This window comes from Danio rerio, chromosome 16, assembly GCF_052040795.2.
Source record: "Danio rerio strain M-AB ecotype USA chromosome 16, GRCz13ab, whole genome shotgun sequence".
NCBI classification, from domain to species: domain Eukaryota; kingdom Metazoa; phylum Chordata; class Actinopteri; order Cypriniformes; family Danionidae; genus Danio; species Danio rerio.
Window position 1 is genome coordinate 14,043,665 of NC_141036.1, and position 20,183 is coordinate 14,063,847.

The 20,183-nt window shown below is 34.5% G+C and overlaps 1 protein-coding gene and 1 long non-coding RNA gene across 6 annotated transcripts in view; one reads left to right on the top strand and one right to left on the bottom strand.

Moving 5' to 3' along the window:
- ttyh1 (tweety family member 1) overlaps window positions 1-20,183 on the bottom strand; it is a 70,243-nt gene that overhangs the window by 25,164 nt on the left and 24,896 nt on the right. For all 5 annotated transcript variants that reach the window (XM_087286773.1, XM_087286775.1, XM_087286774.1 and 2 more), the window contains 7 exons: window positions 19,009-19,238; window positions 12,174-12,285; window positions 9,455-9,795; window positions 7,742-7,837; window positions 7,471-7,543; window positions 3,861-3,936; window positions 328-383 (listed from right to left, as the gene is read on the bottom strand). In XM_087286773.1, the coding sequence (XP_087142899.1) occupies window positions 328-383; window positions 3,861-3,936; window positions 7,471-7,543; window positions 7,742-7,837; window positions 9,455-9,795; window positions 12,174-12,285; window positions 19,009-19,238 (984 nt within the window). The remainder of the gene's footprint in view (window positions 1-327; window positions 384-3,860; window positions 3,937-7,470; window positions 7,544-7,741; window positions 7,838-9,454; window positions 9,796-12,173; window positions 12,286-19,008; window positions 19,239-20,183) is intronic.
- LOC147840194 (uncharacterized) lies at window positions 729-3,979 on the top strand. The gene is made up of 2 exons (XR_015511180.1): window positions 729-2,617; window positions 2,698-3,979. It is a non-coding gene; the product is annotated as an uncharacterized LOC147840194 (long non-coding RNA).

Sequence of the window (20,183 nt, forward strand, 5' to 3'; positions counted from 1 at the left end):
TTAAACCAGCTTCTTTTTGCCTAATATTATTTCACTGTTTTTATAATTTGATGACCTTATGAATTCCCTCATTAATTCATCGGCTCCTCCAAAAATTGTCGGTCTATGTCTTGATTATAATGTCATAATCCTCTTTTTGTCTGTTCATCTGCACCGTGACATAAATGTCATTGCTTTCTAATCTTAATCTGTGCTTTGTGACATGACCATAATTCCTTATATTTGGGGAATTCTGCCTTGTGATAGCATATTAATGTTCTATTTTCTACTCCTTCACTAATCTCTATGACATCACCGTCTGCAGCATCATGTAACAAGATCGCGCACCTGTTGGAAAGGGCTGCTCATCTTCCTGCTGCAGGTTAGGTAATAATCCAGGACTTCTATTTGGAGAGAAGAGAGAGTGAGAAAAAATTAAAAATATGTATAGAAAGAGGTGCAGAAGATTATGAATGCGTCTCAGCTGGAGGCAGATGGTCGGACAGTTCTGTTTCAATACTTAGTGAGCTGCTACTGCCTACATAGGGGCTGTTTTTTTACATTCCACTGTTTTATCATAGTTTTAATATGTAGACATGCACTAGACAGACGTGTTTGACCATTGTGTTTGCTTCTTGCATCCTTTGAAGCAGCTTGTGTGTGACGCAATGTTTTAAATTCCAGTACAGTAGAAAAAGTTCAAATTTGAATCCATAAACCTTTTTTATTTTGTTTTCTTTTTCTTTTTTGCATTCCACTGCCATGCATCTTGCTTTTCTGTGTCAACTGAACAGTAAAAAAAGCATCAGCTCTGGTTTTAGAAGTATTTTTTCTTATTAGTATTATTTAAACCATTAAGTCATTGTTAAAACATTTAAACCAAACCAATAAACAATGAAGAACTTCATTATTATAATTATAACATTACAAACTTTGACTTGAAACAAAGAAGTCTAAACTGTAAAAAAATATGCATTTGATTTATTTAGGTGTGTGCAAACAATGTATATGGGCTGAATTTAAACAAACAAATAACATGTAGAATGTTCAAATTCATTTGTTTGATTAAATTCAGCCCATATAAATAGTTTGCAACCAATTACCTTAAAATGTGTAAGTCCGATAAATAATTGTTTTCAGTTATTTGATGATCAAACAAAAAGTCAAAAGTACAAGACCGTGTACTTAAAGGGATAGTTAAAAATAGATTTAAAAAATGGCCTTGCTCCAAACTAGTTTGAGCTTTTCATTCGGTTAAACACAAAAGAAAATATTTTGAAAAATGTTGTAACCATTCAAATCCACAGTGCAAAAAAATAAATACTTTTCATTTGGTTACAGGTTTCCAACTTTTTTCAAAATATCTTCTTTTCTCTTAAACAACAAAATGATGGCAGTATTTTAATTTTTTTAATTAACTGCACCTTTAAGGCTATAATGAGGGAAAGAGCTATGATTGAAACATTGTGAACAACACGATAAATTTTAAAAAAGAAAATATATACAGTTGGTCAGATTTATTAGCCCCCTTTGAATTTTGTACTTGTTTTATTTCGGCTAGAATAAAAGCATTTTTTAATTTTTTAAACACCATTTTAGGGACAAAATTATTAGCCCCTTTAAGCTATATTTTTTCTCGATAATCTACAGAAAAATCACTGTTATACAATAACTTGCCTAATTACCCTAACCTACCTAGTTAACCTGAATAACCTAGTTAAGCCTTTAAATGTCACTTTAAGCTGTATAGAAGTGTCTTGAAAAAGATCAAGAAAAATATTATTTACTGTCGTGATGGCAAAGATAAAATAAATCAGTTATTAGAAATTAGCTATTAAAACTTTTATGTTTAGAAATGTGTTGAATAAATCTTCTCTCCTATAAACAGAAATTGGGGAAAAAATAAACAAGCGGTCTCATAAATCAGGGGGGCTAATAATTCTGACTTCAACTGTATTTGAAGTTGTTGGTTGATCTGTTAATGATATACTCCAAGTTTATTACAAAATATATTTTGCCAGATTTTGCTAAATGTGAGTCTGAGATGGATGAAATGCTGACATAGCATCATGGGTAATGTAGTATTCTGTATGTTTTCTGCTAATAAATAAATCTTTAAAAAGGTTCTATCTGACATTTTTCTCAAAATTGAGATATTCACATATTTTTATTAAATGACAACTTATTTACATTATATGATGTTTTTATTTACATTTTTTACAAGTTGTTTATATTTTAAGACTTTTTATTTAAAAAACGAAAAAGGTTTTTATCTGCAAGGTCGGATTCTAGCGTGGCTCTATAAGGTTCTTTTAGCATTTTAAATGCACACATGAGGACCAATCAAGATCAGCTTTCTTTGTCCTTCCACTGGACTGCTCTGTTGTTAAAGAAAAATGTAATATATTAAATGTGAAATATTTTTATTTGTGTATATATAGCTGGTGAAACATTTTTCCGTGTTTATTAAACTTTGTTAAAGAACTAATTTGCTCTTTGTCTGTTTTCTTTTAAAGTCTTTAAATTTGATATACGGTATATGCCGAGCTAGTGTTTTTCCCATACTGACAATCTTCCGGTCACCTGTTATTGTGAATTTTTTCCCAATCTATACGGTTCCTTTTACAGCATCAATGTTGTAATTGTAATTAAATTGTAATTGTGATTGTAATTGTAATTAAAATACAATCAGTTAAATAAACTTTAACATTCATTTAGTTGCTCAAGCATAAAACAAGACAAAAAGCCATTTGCTCTCACATGCCCATCAGAATAGGCAGGATAGCGCAGAAGCTCCATTGAATATACTATGGTAAAATAAATGCTCATATTACTAAGACATGGCTGGGGGAAATGTAATTTAATGCAGTGCTTCTTTTACAATCTGAGACCCACTTTATATCGGATATCACTCAGCCAGTGGAGATCGCTGATTTTTAAAGAAAACTGACCTTAAATGTGCCAATTTTTGCATTGGCATAGAGTTGTCCGGAAGCGGTTAACCCAGGTTACTGCCAAATTCAAAGTCCTATTAGCATGCTTCGGCATATACTCTTTTAAGGCTTGAAGGGCAAATAATTAATTTGATTTGAAGGTCTTAAATACAACAATAAATATGACCATATTGATTACAAAAAATGAACATATGCACTGGACAAAACATTTAGCACAGCCTTGTATGCTTAATTTGAACAAGAAAAAAATATATATTCAACATTAAATAAATGCAAAAATTTTACTTTCTCAAACATCAACATTGTTACAACACCAATTCTTCTTATTATTAAATTAATAAGCAGACTGATTGTATTTCTTGAAAAGTAAAGCTTCAATTAATGATCTGCCAGACAGAACCTTAGAATTCCAAGCAGAAAATAACTTTTTAGGATATTCTATCTGCATTTGCTCTGTTTGGTACCCCGATTTGAAAATTTAAGAGAATTTTGAGTACATTTGGAGTACATTTTTGCTCTCTGTCATGTTAATGTATTAAGGAGAACTGTTACACACATATTGTTTGCTATATAAATGGCAAAAAACTTTGAAGCTCAATATCTCAAAGTCCTTTAGAATGCAGTTAGAACCTTATAATTCCAAGGTGACGATTTCTCTATGGACAAAATGAGCAAAGTTTTTAGGTTCAGAGACTAACTGTTGCACAATATTGACCTCATAATTTCACATAAGAGTGGGTGCAACCATTGAAACTAATTGTTTGTTGGTAATTTTTGGCTATAAAAATAAAAAGATAAAGCTTGTTATGATGCTGGACATTCGTCTTCTTTCTATAGCCTTCATATTTAACTCAGATGTGCTCCCTACAAAGGCAACTCAATAAGTTTTGAAACAGAGCAAATGTGTAAGAAAGAGCTTTACAGCACCTGGGCTTGTCCCAGAGTTGAAGTGAGTGGAGTTGAGCACAAATGTGTTTGGGTCAAAGCAAAAATCACTCAGGGCCTGAGAGAGGAAAAAATAGAGAGAAAGACAGCAAGAAAAAGAATTGAGCACTAAAGTGAATACAGAAGAGAGATGTCAACAGTGCGGCACAGTGACCAAGTGACATACTTCCCTCAGTCTCTCCGTCCCGCCGCTCTGACTGCTATTGATCTACAGTTTTCACTGACACACTTACAAACTGACCCTATTTTCATTTTTTTTTCATCCCTCAAATTGTTCATCTGTCCGCTCTGCAGTGTCTCTTTATCACACACTTGCTCTCCCTGGTGGAATGTGAGTAATTAATCAAAGTGAAGAGGACTCAAAATTACCAAGAGCTGCACAAGTGGACTAAAGAGGGTAAAAAAAAGAGAGTGAAAGAGCGATAGAGAAGAAGCGAGTGTGTGTATGTGTGTGTGTATTATAAATGGGAGCACTAGGCAATTGTTCCTGTTAGCTGAATCTGTACAATGAAAGCCTTGTTTTGATGGCCAGCAACGGCCATCTCTTCCTGTCACTTTCCTTTCTTTCTTTCTTTCTTTCTTTCTTTCTTTCTTTCTTTCTTTCTTTCTTAACTAATTTTTTAAAATAAAAAAATGGTACTTCAGTCCCTGCTCTCCACTAATGTTAACTAATTACTAATTAAACAAACAATGGCAGCGAATTACCAATAATATGTTGACTCTTCCTATTTCTCTCCTTTACATTTTTTTTTCTAAACAAAATATATACAGTTACATCCATAAATATTTGGCCATTGACACAATTCTAACATTTTGGCTCTATATATACACAATGAAACGAAATGAAACAAACAAGATGTGCTTTAACTGCAGACTGTCAGCTTTAATTTGAGGGTATTTGCATCCATATCAGGTGAACGATGTAGGAATTACAACCGTTTGCATGTGCCTCCCATTTGTTAAGGGCCAGAAGTAATTGGACAGAATAATAAGCATAAATCAAACTTTCACTTTTTAATCCTTGGATGCAAACAGAGGCGTAGCAACTGAGGGGATGTGGCCCTTCCTTATACAGCCAGACCATTTAAAAACAGGTGATTAATAGTTATATGAATGTAAACATTCGGATCTCATTCAACTTTTAAAATGTCCCCCACACTTTTAAAATGTCCACTACATCCCTGCCCCCTGGTTGCAAATCCTTTGCAGTTAATTACAGCCTGAAGTCTGGAACGCATAGACATCACCAGATGCTGGGTTTCATCCCTGGTGGTGCTCTGCCAGGCCTCTACAGTAACTGTCTTCAGTTCCTGCTTGTTCTTAGGGCATTTTTCCATCAGTTTTGTCTTCAGCCAGTGAAATGCATGCTCAATCAGATTCAGGTCAGGTGATTGACTTGGCCATTGCAAAACATTCCACTTCTTTTCCTTCAAAACCTCGTTGGTTGCTTTTGCAGTATACTTTGGGGTTCATTCTCCATCTGCACTGTGAAGCACCGTCCTATGAGTTCTGAAGCATGTGGCTTAATATGAGCAGAAAATATCGCCTGAAACTCTTCAGAGATCATCCTGCTGCTTTTGTCAGCAGTCACATCATCAATAAATACAAGAGAACCAGTTCCATTGACAGCCATACAAGCCCACGCCATGTCACTACTACCACCATGCTTCACTGCTTATGACCATGAGCAGTTCCTTTCCTTCTCCATACTCTTCTCTTCCCCTCACTCTGGTACAAGTTGATCTTGATCTCATCTGTCCATTGGATGTTGTCCCAGCACTGTGAATGCTTTTTTAGAACTCTAATCTGGCCTTCCTGTTTAGGCTCTGTTAAGGCTATCCGATGGTTTACGTCTTGTGGTGAACCTTCTATTCACTCTGGTGTAGTCTTCTCTTGATTGTTGACTCTGGCACACATACACCTAACTCCTGGAGAATGTTCTTGATCTTGCTAACTGTTGTGGAGGGTGTTTTCTTTACCAGGGAAACAATTCTTTAGTCATCAACCACAGTTGTATTCAATAGTCTTCTGGGTCTTTTAGTGTTGCTGAGCTCACTGGTGCACTCTTTCTTTTTAAGAATGTTCTTATCAGTTGTTTTGGCCACGCCTGATGTTTTTGCTATCTCATCAAATCTGATGGGTTCGTTTTGTTTTTTTCAGCCTAATGATGGCTCGCTTGACTGACCTTATATCTGCTTGTTGTAATTGGGATAAAATAACACACACCCGGCCATGGAACAGCTTAAAAGCCAATTGTCCAATTACTTTTGGACCCTTAACAAGTGGGAGGCACAGATGTAAACTGTTGTAGTTCCTACACTGTTCACCTGATTTGGATGTAAATGCCCTTAAATTAAAGCTGACAGTCTGAAGTTAAATCACATATTGTTTTTTAATTTCAAATCCATTGTGTTGGTGTAGAGTCGAAAATGAAAATGAAAGAATTGTTTCGATGTCCAAATATGTATGGACCTAACTGTATATTTTATATTGTATGTCATATCGTTTAGCTTGAATATTAACAAAACAAAATGTCAATGTAGATTATTTTGAAATCTATTGTTTCAGAATACTTTTTGTTGTTACTGCTTTTGAGGCAAATTTAGGTCAAGAGTAATCTAAAAACAATCAAAAAGTAGACAAAACACATTTCCTAAAATATGTAATCCAAATTAAATGACTAACTACAATTTTCATAATACAACTAGTAAAATGCAGAATACAGTATGTAAGCAATCAATCCAATACTGACTAACATTCACGAAATGTGTTCAAAATGATTAAAAACAACTATTTAACTACAATATTTCAATATGTTTTAGTATTTATTTAGTTTATTATTATTATTCAGTTTCCCATGATCCTTTATAAATCATTTAATATGCTAAATTGCATATTAAACAGCTTAATATATCTGTGGAAAGACATATTGTGCATAGTCATTTTTTGATCGGTTAAATGTGGTCTTGGTAATTTCTTATGTTGTACTTGTTGTTCTTTGCAATTGTAATTTATTTTTATTTACATTTGTTTTTTCATATCTTACATATTTATACTTATCTTTCAAATGAAATAAGCTGACTTCTCACTTCCTCTCTGATACACTCAACATCACTCACTTCTTTTTGTTCTCATTTCTTTTAAGATCTCTTATGCTCATCTTCATGCCAGCATCCAATCCCCTTTATACCTCCCCCCATTTTTTATACAAAGAAACACACACACACACACACACGCACACACAAACACACACTCACACTGAATCTTTAATCTCTGCCCTATTTTCAAGCCTTTTTGGGATTGTGCCATGACTGCTGAGTTCCCAGAGTGGAAAACCTTTTTCAATCTAACACACTCTATTCCTCTCTCGCTCTTTCATAAGAACACAATAAGTGACTGCATCTTGGCTGTTGTGACCTTTTAAAATGTAAAAAGTCACATTGACAGAGCTTTGGCTGGATTTTTCTCCAAAAGCTCTCTCTCTCACACACACACACACACACACACACAGATGGTGGTTTTTCTGTGCTGGACGTCCGCTCTCGGAGAGCTGTTGTTTTTGTGTCGGGGAAGACGTTGCCTGAATACTCACCACCACAGTGGGTGTTTCCAGACCCAGAGAACCCCAGCTCATAAACAGAGACAACCAGGCCAGCACTGTCATCCTGCAAACACACACACATTTATACCATCTGCCCCTCTGTGCCTGAGTGGGAGTCAGTAAGCAAAAATAAATTGACTTTTTTTCTGTAAGCATTTCCTATCTTGGGGAATTCGGACGCAAAATATACACAATAAAAGCAATGATGTATGGATATCAGCACTTGCTTGCACAGAGCTGATCAGTAATGAGTGTTACTTACAGAATAAGTAGCCAGCGGGACTGTTTGGCTAAACCCAGGAGAATGAAGAAACACACCACCAGATCCACCAAAAGCAGCAACACATATGACAGCCACCTAAACCACATTTTCAGAACATAATAAATGCTAGATTCAAATCCTAGACCCAGAGTAACTGTTGTCAGACTTTTAAATGACACATAAAAACATAAAATTCACTGCCCAGTAACCATTTAAATTAAATTAAATTAAATTAAATCAAATTAAATTAAATTAAATTAAATTAAATTAAATTAAATTAAATTAAATTAAATTAAATTAAATTAAATTAAATTAAATTATTAAAAGACTTGAAGGCTGAAATTTTGCTAATGTGCCCATAAATGATATTGAATTATTTGATATTCACCTTCCTAGAAACCAAAGATATTTCATTTAATTCTATTGTATTTATGTTTGCTTGTTTGTTGTTGTCATTCATTCTCTACACCAGTCATTGCTTTAGAAGTTAGAAATCAGGAATGCCACAAAAGATAACTAAATTTTTAAATAAATGATGCTCGGCGATGCAGTGGCGCAGTAGGTAGTGCTGTCGCCTCGCAGCAAGAAGGTCGCTGGTTCGAACCTCGGCTCAGTTCTGTGTGGAGTTTGCATGTTCTCCCTGTAATCGTGTGGGTTTCCTCCGGGTGCTCCGGTTTCCCCCACAGTCCAAAGACATGCGGTACAGGTCAATTGGGTAGGCTAAATTGTCCGTTGTGTGTGTGTGTGTGTGTGTGTGTGTGTGTGTGTGTGTGTGTGTGTGTGTGTGTGTGTGTGTGTGTGTGTGAATGGGTTGCGGCTAGAAGGGCATCCACTGCGTAAAACTGGAATAGTTGGCGTTTCACTTCGCTGTGGTGTCTCTGAAATAGAGACTAGGCGAACAAGAATAGAATTGTGTGTGTGGATGTTTCCCAGAGATGGGTTGTGGCTGGAAAAGCATCTGCTGCAAAATGTGCTGGATAAATTGGTGGTTCATTCCCGGATTAATAAAGGGACTAAGCCGACAAGAAAATGAATAAATGATGCTCTTTTGAACAAATAATTTAAAGAATTATAAAAATACAGTTTACAATTAATAAATAGTATTCAGCATTTTATAAGGTCACAAAAACTAAGACTCAGTTGCAACAAAAGGTTCAAGCGTTGCATCACAGAAATAAATTACATTTCAAAAATATCTAAATAAAGCAGATACAGTACATTCATTTAATATTTTATTAATATTCTAACATTACCTCTAAAAAAACAGAGAAGTGAAGTGATAGTCAAAAGAAGTGTCTCAGAAGAAGGCCGTTTATGGAAACTACAGTGTTCATTTGACCATTCTAAAAATCCACATTTATAATGCCTCATAGTCACTGACATTATACTATGGCTATTACAGTGCTATAACTGTAATGGCTGAAAGCTGCTTCTCACTCAGGGCTGTCTATGCTAATGAGAGAAAGATAGTCACTAATAGGTTGGACTTTCCCCCTCTGATGACATGTACAAAGGGAGAATGTCAATCAAAGTGCAGACTGTTTTCATGAAGTGTGATAATAAAAAATAAAATCAATTAATGTTTACTACAGGCTGGCAATATTTACACACTGTTTCCACATATCTGTGTTTAAAGCCCTTATAACAGTCATTTTTGCAAAATAGGTCCCCTTTAGCCTACAGAATCTCATTATCTTCCCTAGTCTTCCTCACCTGTAGTCTTCATTCACCATGAGGGTGTTTGCTGCCCATCCAGGAGAGAATGGTGCAGGAATGCTGTTGGCGGATGGACTGAGGGTTGGCGCTACAGAAGGTGGAGCAGGAGTGAGGGCTCCCACTATACTTTCACTTCCGTTTGTCCTGTAAAAGCCATCTGCGATGGGGATCAGGCCTCTTCCCAGTGTCAGGTTGGAGAGCAGAGACACGACCCGCTCTGACAGACGCCTGCAAGAGCGCGTGGGCACCAGCGCTGGTTTGTGTCCTCCAAACACATCCTCCATAGAGGTCAAGGGCCCTGAAACTGACCGCTGGAGGCCGGAAATAGTGTCTGAAACCTGGGGAGGATCATGGGGAAAGTACTTCATTTAAATGTACAATGTAAGAAATGGTAAACTGCAACCGTTAAATTAAGAAGTGATTTTAGACTGGTTGACCCAATATAAACTCGCAAGCCCAGACTATTTTTTTACAATGTTGAGTTTATATTAGGGCTGCACAATATATTGTATAATGTGCACATTGGCAATAGTCACATCACAAGATATGCAATGTTGAGTTTGAATTATAGTGTAAGAACTTTATTTAATTACTTTATTTATACTGAATATATACGACTTAGGCAACCTTTTTTCTTACCTAGAATTTTAGTCTTGTTTCTAGTCCAAATATCAACATTTGAAAGTGAAAACAAGATTATTTTACTTACCCCACTGCAGATAATAAAGCTTGTTTTAAGGAAAAACTCTTAATTTTGACTTAATTCTTCTGAAGTTGAAAACAAAACAATATTTGTACATAATCTAAGATTTTTTTTTTAGATATTTTAACTAGAAATAAGACAAAACAATTTAAGAAAAGCTTTTTTGCAATTATTCAATTTCTGTTGACAAATACTGTTAGACTCCCTAGAAAACAGTCAAATAGTGCTATTCAATCTATCTTGTGAAACCATATTTATATCGCAATAGTTATTAGAGAAAATTAAAAAATCGTAAAGTCCAATTTTCCAATATCTTCATATATTTTTCCAATATCTTTATATAATTTTTTTTGCGATTGCAAGTTTTAATCTTGCAATTCTGAGTTGATCTCGCTACTGTTTTCTGTAGGTTTCAGTTGTTTCACAATTTTGACAAATTTGCATAAATTTGCTTTTTTCCTCCCAATTAAGAAATTCATTTTCTCAGTTCTTTTATTTCTTACAATTCAGTTTTTTCTTGCAATTCTGATTTTGTATCATGCAATTCCATCTGTAATTCTCATAATTGTATTATTTTTGCAGTTCTGACCTTTTATTTAGCGATTCTGAATTCATATCTAATAATTGTTTTTGTTCATAATTCTGAGTTTATAATTTGCAATTCAATCTTTTTTTTCTGTCTTTAATTCTCAAAATTCTTAGTTGACATCTCAGAACTCTGAATTTCCCAATTTTGGCTTTAACTTGTGATAAATTTTTCTTACAATTTTGACATTTTTTTCTTGCAAATATGAGTTTTTTTGCAGTGAAAAAAAATATGAATTGTCAAATAACCTTATTTATTTATTTACTTTAGTCCATGGAGGAAATAGGCTTTAATAATTTGGATTATTCTGTGATACTAAATGCTTTTTAAGGCAGTTCATTCCCCTGTGGTGATCCCTGATTAATAAAGGGACTAAGCCAAAAGGAAAATGAATGCATGAAAAAATGCTTTTTATTTATTTATTTAAAATATAAATATAAATTTGGGCAGCACGGTGGCTCAGTGGTTAGCACTGTCGCCTCACAGCAAGGGTTCGAGTCCTAGCTTGGCCAGTTGGCATTTCCGCCAACTGCAGCGTAAAACACATCTGCAGCGTAAAACACATGCCGGAATAGTTGGCAGTTCATTCCGCTGTGTTGACCCCTGACAATCAGAGAATTATTTTTATTTTAATGTTAATGTTAACTCATTATTCCTTAATGCTCTACAATTTTCATTGTTAGTGAATATTACTATAAAGAGTGTATAGTTTTTAAAATAATTCTTAGACCCACACTGCAATTATTACAATAACTATACAGAAGAATGATTTTTTAAATCACTTTCAAAATAGAATTTTTTCTTGCTGATGAACAAACAGAAATGTACTCCAAAAACTGTACAAGTCCTTTAGAATTCATGCTGCTTTACAGAGCACACGCTTTTAAAGCGTCCGAGGCTTATAATAAACAGAGCAAAATCTTCTACTGATGAGTGGACACTTACATACTTCTTATTACAATTATCCTTCTTTGGTGTGAATAGGCCATTACTTACTGAAGAGTGGTGGAAAAGATGTGAGATACATGACAATGGAACGAAAGAAGCAGGAATGAATGGAGAGGGCATTACAAGAGTGTACAGTACAAGTAAAGTAGGTCATTAATCAAACTGACGCACATTCATCGATCAACCATGTGAGCAACCAGCCAAATCAATACCAGGAGATGATTATATCTCAAACACAAATGTATTCAAACGCTCTCTCTCACTCCAACATGCAAAACACATAAACGTATTTGCAATCACAGTACAATAAAATCAGGCAGCAATTCCTGTGCTCCTCCAATCCCTCATAAGGAGATTGATGGATAAGCTTTCGTGTGTGTGTGTGTGTGTGTGTGTGTGTGCGTGTGTGTGTGCGTTTGTGTGTGTGCGTGTTTGTGTGTGTGTGTGTGTTTATGTGTAAGTGCGTGTGTGTTTCTCACCAGAAGATCGATGGACGCCAGTGTGTAATTGGCAGTGAGCAAGGATGAGGTCAACTGATACATCCCATCGTTCGCCTCACTATTGCCGTAGAAACCAACGCCTATGGCAACACTACAAAAAGCAGAAATATGAACGAGAAAACAATGAGTGGAGACAAAGACAGACTGAGGAAAGAGAGCACAAAAAGAGTACTGAAAGAGAAATTAGGAAACATAAATGAGAATGGGGTCTGGATGTTTATTTTAATGCGTTTAAAAATGTCTATTATGTTCAGCAAGACTGCATTAATCTGTCAGAATATGTCAAATTAAGTTTTAAAAAAAAGTTATTACAGATTAAAAGAATGATTTTTTTATTATATATTTTAAAATGTTTATTTATTATGTTGGCTTGGTGTGACATTACTTTTTATAATTAGTGTCAAAAACAGTGGCGCTGCTTAATATTTTAGCCCAAATTTCAAGATTTCGGGATGTACGAGATGAACATTATTATTGGATTGGATTACTGCAGTATTTCTCAACTAATAGATCACAACTTGGTAAAACTGTATTTTTGGTAACACTTTATTTTGATGGTGCATTTGAGTTTTAGTAGACTGTCTGCTTAAAATCTGTTGATACTGCTCCTTCAACAGACGTTCAACTGACTAAGAAACTTTGCAAGTACAAGTCAACTTACACTAACCCCAACCTAAAAGTCTGCTTATAATCTAATGAGAATTAGTTGGCATGTAGATGCAATATAGCTTAAATTCAACAAACGGACCATCAAAATAAATGTGACCTACTTGTTTGTTTGTTTGTTTGTTTGTTTTAAGCTGTTGACATTTATGTACAAAATGGATGTGAAATGTGATTAAAAAGAAAACATGTCCTAACTCGGTCTCTGTGGTCTAATAAGATGTTGTCTGGCTACATGTCAGTGTTACATTTCTAATTCACTTTTCAGTACTTGTTATGATAATTAAAAGTCTCTTATCGCTGAAAATCAATCTTTTGTGACATATCCGCTCACAGTGCACTCTCTTTAATTACAAATGCGGTGATGCAAGTCATGTTAAGAAATTGCCAAAAATCAGCAATATATTACATTATGAGGCATTTTAATGGAGGTATCATATTCAATCTTTTAATCAGAAGAATTTTCATGTTCATGCTGGTATTGTGTATTCTTAATGTTATTTGGTAATACCAAATTATTTTATTAGGTTTATACCAAATCATTAAAGGGATATTACACACATACAAATGAAAATGTGGTCAACATTTTACAACCTCCACTTGTTAAAAACCTGTTTAAGTTTCTTTCTTCTTTTGAACACAAAGGAAGATATGCTGAATATTTTCCATTGACTTCCATTGTATTTTTTGTTTCTACCGTGGTAGTCACTGGCTGCTCAGAATATCTTGTTTTTGTGTTCAAAAGAAGAAAGAACCTTAAACAGGTTTTTAACAAGTGGAGGATGTAAAATAATGACCACATTTTCATTTGTATGTAATGTAATGTAATGTGTATTTATATAGCGCATTTATTGTGTATGGCCATACACCCAAAGCGCTTCACAATCATGAGGGGGGGTCTCTCCACACCACCACCAGTGTGCAGCATCCACTTGGATGATGCGACGGCTGCCACAGGACAACGGCACCAGTGCGCTCACCACACACCAGCTATTGGTGGAGAGGAGAGACAGCGATAGAGCCAATTTGGTGGTAGGGGATGATTGGGAGGCCATGATCGTAAGGGCCGATAGAGGGACTTTGGCCAGGACACCGGGGTTAGACCCCTGCTCTTTCACGAGAAGTGCCATGGGATTTTTAATGACCACAGAGAGTCGGGACCTCGGTTTAATGTCTCATCCGAAAGACGGCGCCCACTGACAGTGTAGTGTCCCTTTCACTTTTTACTGGGGCATTAGGACTCACACAGACCACAGGTTGAGCGCCCCCTGCTGGCCTCACTAATACCACTTCCGACAGCAACCTAGTGTTCCCTAGTGGTCTCCCATCCAGGTACTGACCAGGCTCAGCCCTGCTTCAGTGAGTAACCGGTCTTGGGCTGCAGGGTGACATGGCTGTGGCTGTGTATCTGTGTACTATCCCTTTACTTAATTGGTATGAACCTAATTCTAACCTATTCTAATATCTAACCTAAGTCTGAGTACACAGTAAGACACTTTTTATCCATTTAACTACCCCACCAAAAAAAAGAATAACTCCTTATGTCGCTAGTTAGCACACTCAATGCATTGTTTTCAGCACATCCCATAATTTCTAAAATATCAACCCAAATGGTTGCTATGTCGGTTAATGTTAAAAGTACCATAATTAATACATAATGTATACTATGAATAATCTGATATACTATGAATAATCTGAAAATATGAAGTTAATGACCAATCTATTTAAAAACACAATCAAAATAAAACATTTTTGAACACTGACTCATCTTTATTTTTTGAAGTATGCCATGAAATATTTCAGATTCTCATTTAACAAGTTTTCTTGTTTATTTTATTTTTTACAATAAAACCAAAATCAACTGTAGTAGCGCAACAGGATTATGTTTGTAAACAAAATGCTGTGTGTGTAAACCATTATTTAAAACAGTCATTCTTTAAATAACTTAAGCAGTCATTATTTAAAACCGTCAAAATATGGTCAACCATTTGGTAGAGCATGGAGTCAAAGGGCAAACCCTTTAATTGCTTGCTTTACCTAATGGTTGACCATATTAGTGTAAACTATCCCTTTAACTTCACTGTAATAACAAAAACTAGTTTGGGAATTCTATTTAATGTTGTATCCTAAAACTGTTTATTAATCTGGATCAGCCATATTCTTTCAATTTAAGAGTAAAGTCTCAATCTAATATATTTAAAGAAATGGTTCAATGAAAATTCTATCATCATTTACTTACTCTTCACTTGTTCAACACGTATTTGAGTATCTTTATTTTGTTGAACACAAAAGAAGATATTTAGAAAAAGTCTGGCACCCATATAATTTCAGCAACCAGCGTTCTTAAAAATATCTCCTTTTTTGTGTTCAACAGAAAAAAACAAACTCATAAATGTTTAAAACAATATGAGGGACGGTAAAGGATGAGGTAATTTAAATTTATGGGTGAAATATCCCTTTAAGGAGTGTGTTAAGTAAATTGGGACTGTATACTTATGTGTGGCAGGCATTTTTGCGTAGAAAATATGAGGTTTTCCATAGTTTTTAAAAGTGTTTTTAAAAGAAACTAACTTATTTTTCCTAATGACAATAGAAAATTGTAGATCACATGCTCGGAACAGTGGAGCACCACTGATTTAAAGCACAATTTTATAAAAAAAAATTTTCATAGTGTTTTAAAATGAAACTTTAGATAATTTTTCTTAATGACCATGAAAAAAAAACGCTAGAGAACCGCTGATTAAAAGCATTATTTAATCAAAAATGATCCTTCCTGACCCCCCAAAAAAAAACATTTAAACTTTTTACACATTTAAAATGGACTTAAAAAGAGCATTAGAATCCAAATCAACAGCCCTGTAAATCCACTCATTTACGTATCTATTTCACATTAAAATATTCAGATTAATGCTTAGGCCAGATGCTTGCCCGATTTCTTCAAACCTGCCAAATATAACCCAGTCCAATCTGTCTGTAACTGTTTGACCCAGATTACGCCAAAGCAAGCAGAAGTGTGTGTTTACGTGTTTCATACAGTATTTAATAGGAATCCTAAATGTGTTTAGTCCTCTACTACACTGTAAATGACTGTTTAGCCTTCAAATTCTCCAGAAAAAGAGGTCAGCGTGGACGGGAAGGCTGTGACGTCATTGAAACAATACTAATTTACACAAGCAATATATGTGCGACATCAAGGACATTAATGCATCGTGCTGATGGTTCAAACTCAATGAGGCATGAGAATGCATTAGGTTTCATAGCTCTGAATATATTAAACGGGATGGTGCTCTGCCAATATATGTGCGCTGAGATAACATAATTGAAGGAAATCATCCCTCGCAAATGTGCAAATGAAACAGCTTTATTTAGAACAGGAATGACATCTTTATTTAAAGCAAAAGGGAGACTCATATTGTTTCGTTTATATGGGCCGTTGGTTTGAAGTTGTTGCTGATAAGAGAAGAGAAGCCCTTAACTGTTTTTTTTTCTGTATTTTATGTTGTGAAACACTACATGGTTTAAATGGCTTAAATACTGTCAGGACTGTTTCTCTTTTTCTCTTATTTGTGCTTGTGGGATTGAATGGATGATGTCAGGTACTAATTGTTTTCTGTTCTCTAAATGGTGAAAACTGCCTGATCAATGAAACTGTATAAAGATGACTTTATCAAAGTCCTGTCCCGTTGTAGGCCATGAGAAATATCAGACTAAATACAATAACTTTGGAGCCTTCATATACAATCTACCCGAAAATAGCCCTGGCAAATTCTGACTTAAAGTTTTTGTTCAAATGTAAATATGGAAATAAAAGTGAGAAATACTTTTTTCCACAATTATGCCTTTTGTACATCGCCTTATTATCATTTGGGAGAAGCCTTTCCCATTTCCAGTAAAATAAAAAAACTTAAAACTTGCAGGTTGAATAAAAGAAACTTTAAGTTAGAATTTGCTAGGAGTATAAATCATTTCTGGCTTTAGTGTGCGTACAATTGAAGTCAGAATTATTAGCCCCCTTAAATTACTACCCCCTCTGTTTATTTTTCCCCAATTTCTGTTTAACGGAGTGAAGATTTTTATCAACACATTTCTAAACGTAAAAAGTTTGTTCTGTAGACAATGGAAAATTAAAAACTGCTTTTATTCTAGCCGAAATAAAACAAATACGACTTTCTACAGAAGAAATAATATTATCAGACATACTGTGAAAATTTCCTTGCTCTGTTAAACTTCATTTAGGAAATATTTAAAAAAGAAAAAAATTCAAAGGGGGGCTTATAATTTTTACTTCAACTGTATAAATATATATATATATTTATATATATATATATATATATATATATATATATATATATATATATATATATATATATATATATATATATATATATATATATATATATATATAAGCTATAGGAAAACAACATTCAGCAGATTTCTGAAAAGATTCCTATTAAGTTTAATTATTGTAGACTACAACATGTTGTCATAAATTTGAGGATGGAACAATTTTATAATGCTATACTTTATTTTTTTAAAATGTATATTTTTAAAAGAAATATGGTATCTTATATACAGTATTGTGTTTTTCAACATGAAAATACAAAAAAAATAAACAAATAAATGAATTTATGTTACAGAGTCATAGATGTGTTTTTTATCACAGCTCTCACAGTGACAGTGGTTGTGAACAAGCGTGTCAAATGAAAAGCAAATGAAAAGTGTCTTAAAGAAGGCAGGACATGTCGACTATTTGATTAGTCACAGGATTTGATGAGAAATTGAAAGATAAGGTGACGTGAAAATAATCCGGGATCCAGAGACAGAAGTGACAACCTGCAAGCTTTGGATGTTTACGTGCATCTTCCATGTGATTTTTATAACTGTTTTGGAGCACACTAACTTATGAATGTCCTAATGAATAACATGCAGATACTAACATCTAAAAAATATCTTTCTTTTAAATACCCAAGACCAAATCATCTGTTTCCTTCAATTTCATTCCAGCTTATTTATTTATTATCTTTTTTACTATTTTCATGTTCAAAATCACAAAAAGTTTGAAAAAAAATTTAAACTAGATATATTTAAGACAGGCGTCACAGTGGCTTAGTGGTTAGCACTGTCAACTCACAGCAAGAAGTACACTAGTTCAAATCCAGGCTAGGTCAGTGGGCATTTTATGTGGAGTTTTCACGTTCTCCCCGTGTTGCCGTGGGTTTCCTCAGAGTGCTCTGGTTTCCCCCGCAGTCCAAAGACATGCACTATAAGTGAATTGAATAAACTAAATTGACTGTGGTGAATGTATGTGTGTATGGATGTTTCCCAGTACTGGTTGCAGCTGGAAGGGCATCCGATGTGTAAAATATATACTGGAATAGTTCTCGGTTCATTCCACTGTGATGAATAAATGGACTAAGCCGAAGGAAAATTAATGAATGAATAAATATATTTAAGACCATTTTCCAATCCTAAAAATGTTATAGTATAATATATACGTTTTATTTTTAGACAACACAATAATTTTAACTTCAGAAGAGCCAAGAATTACATATTGAGATCAATAACCCTGATTTTTCTGTTATTTTGACCAATTTTTTTTTTTTTTGGAAAAAATGATCACAGAATTTCTATTTGAAACTTTATAAAAGTATTATCAGCCCTTTACTGAAGAAAACAAACCCATACTTAATACCTTAAATCCAGTAAAACCAGATAAACTGCTGTATATTTATGCTGTATGCGATTTTCAGAGAAGTAAAAAGTTTACAATCAAACAAAATATGTTTTTACAGATTGTAAAAATATATATAATGTATTCCCACATCCATGCAAACCATTTAGTAAAAAAACAACTTTTAATAGCAACAAAAAGGCCTTTAGTTTCTCCGTTGGTTAAATTAAAAAAGCCAGAATTCACTTTACAGAAACTTTTTTTTTCAAAAAGCAGTTCCATGCACCTTTACTCGAACAATATTCATATATTTATGTTATATATTAAAAATATTATATTATAGATCATACGCAAAAATAAAACCGCTAAACAGCACCAGCTAAAATGTGCAAAGGCTGTTTTTGCAGAAATGTCTCCACCATCTTCTCATCAGAGAGTTACCGCTGTCACATGAAAATGACTGTCATTAGCGGGTCTTACCAACACAATGTGACGGCTGCAACCGACACCCATGTGACACAGCAGATGCCCCGCCCCTTTTTGCCACTGTAACCATGGCCACCGCTGGCATCATCATCTTCTTCTTCCTCCTCTGCATCTCTGCCTGATTCGCCCCGATGGCAGCAGCAGTAGTGGATGAGGAAACACAGAATCACCAGCAGCGAGAGTACAAGAGCGATGGCCGAGAAGCTGGACAACACTAGCAGAGTCTTTGGAGAGAAATAGAGAAGGAAAAATAACCACACACTCAAGAGTTGTTCGTGAAGTTCTTTGCTGGTGTATCAGTATCAGTTTTGTTATTGGTCTAACACAAGGATTAAGAATCGTTTAGATGCTAAATATGACCATCTTCATCCGAGAGATGCCCATCCCAAAATGTTAAATGTCTAAAATTTATTTTAAACATGTTATTATTAATTACTTTTTATAAATATACATTTATTTTTAAACATTCATTTACTTTATTTTCGGCTTAGTCCCTTTATTAATCTGGGGTCACCACAGCGGAATGAACCGCCAACTTATCCAGCACAGCGGATGCCTGCTGCAACCCATCACTGGGAAACATCCAATACACACTTATACACTACGGAAAATTTAGCTTACCCAATTCACCTATACCGCATGTCTTCGGACTTGTGGGAGAAACCGGAGCACCCGAAGGAATACAGGTAGAACGTGCAAACTCCACACAGAAATGCCAACTGACCCAGCCGAGGCTCGAACCAGCGACTTTCTTGCTGTGAGGTGATCGTGCTACCCACTGCGCAACTCTGACGCCCTATTAAAAAAAATGTTTAATTAAATTTTGTTATTAAAAAATCTCTGTAATTTATTTGACTATTATTTTAATTTTTATAATAATTATTTTATACTAGTTCTATTAGATTATAATAATTGTAATCTAATCATCATCTGATTTTGCTTTGTTTGTTTCTTTTATAGTAATGGACTATATAAAATATTTTGTAGTTTTGTGAATGATAACAACTTTGCTACCTTAATAAGCCCACTATATACTGTATCACCAGTTGGGAGTTTTTAAAATTTTTATTTTAATTTTTTTATTCATTTAACAAATATAGAAAATTTACTTATTTTTTTATATAGTACTATATTTGGGCGACGCAGTGGCGCAGTAGGTAGTGCTGTCG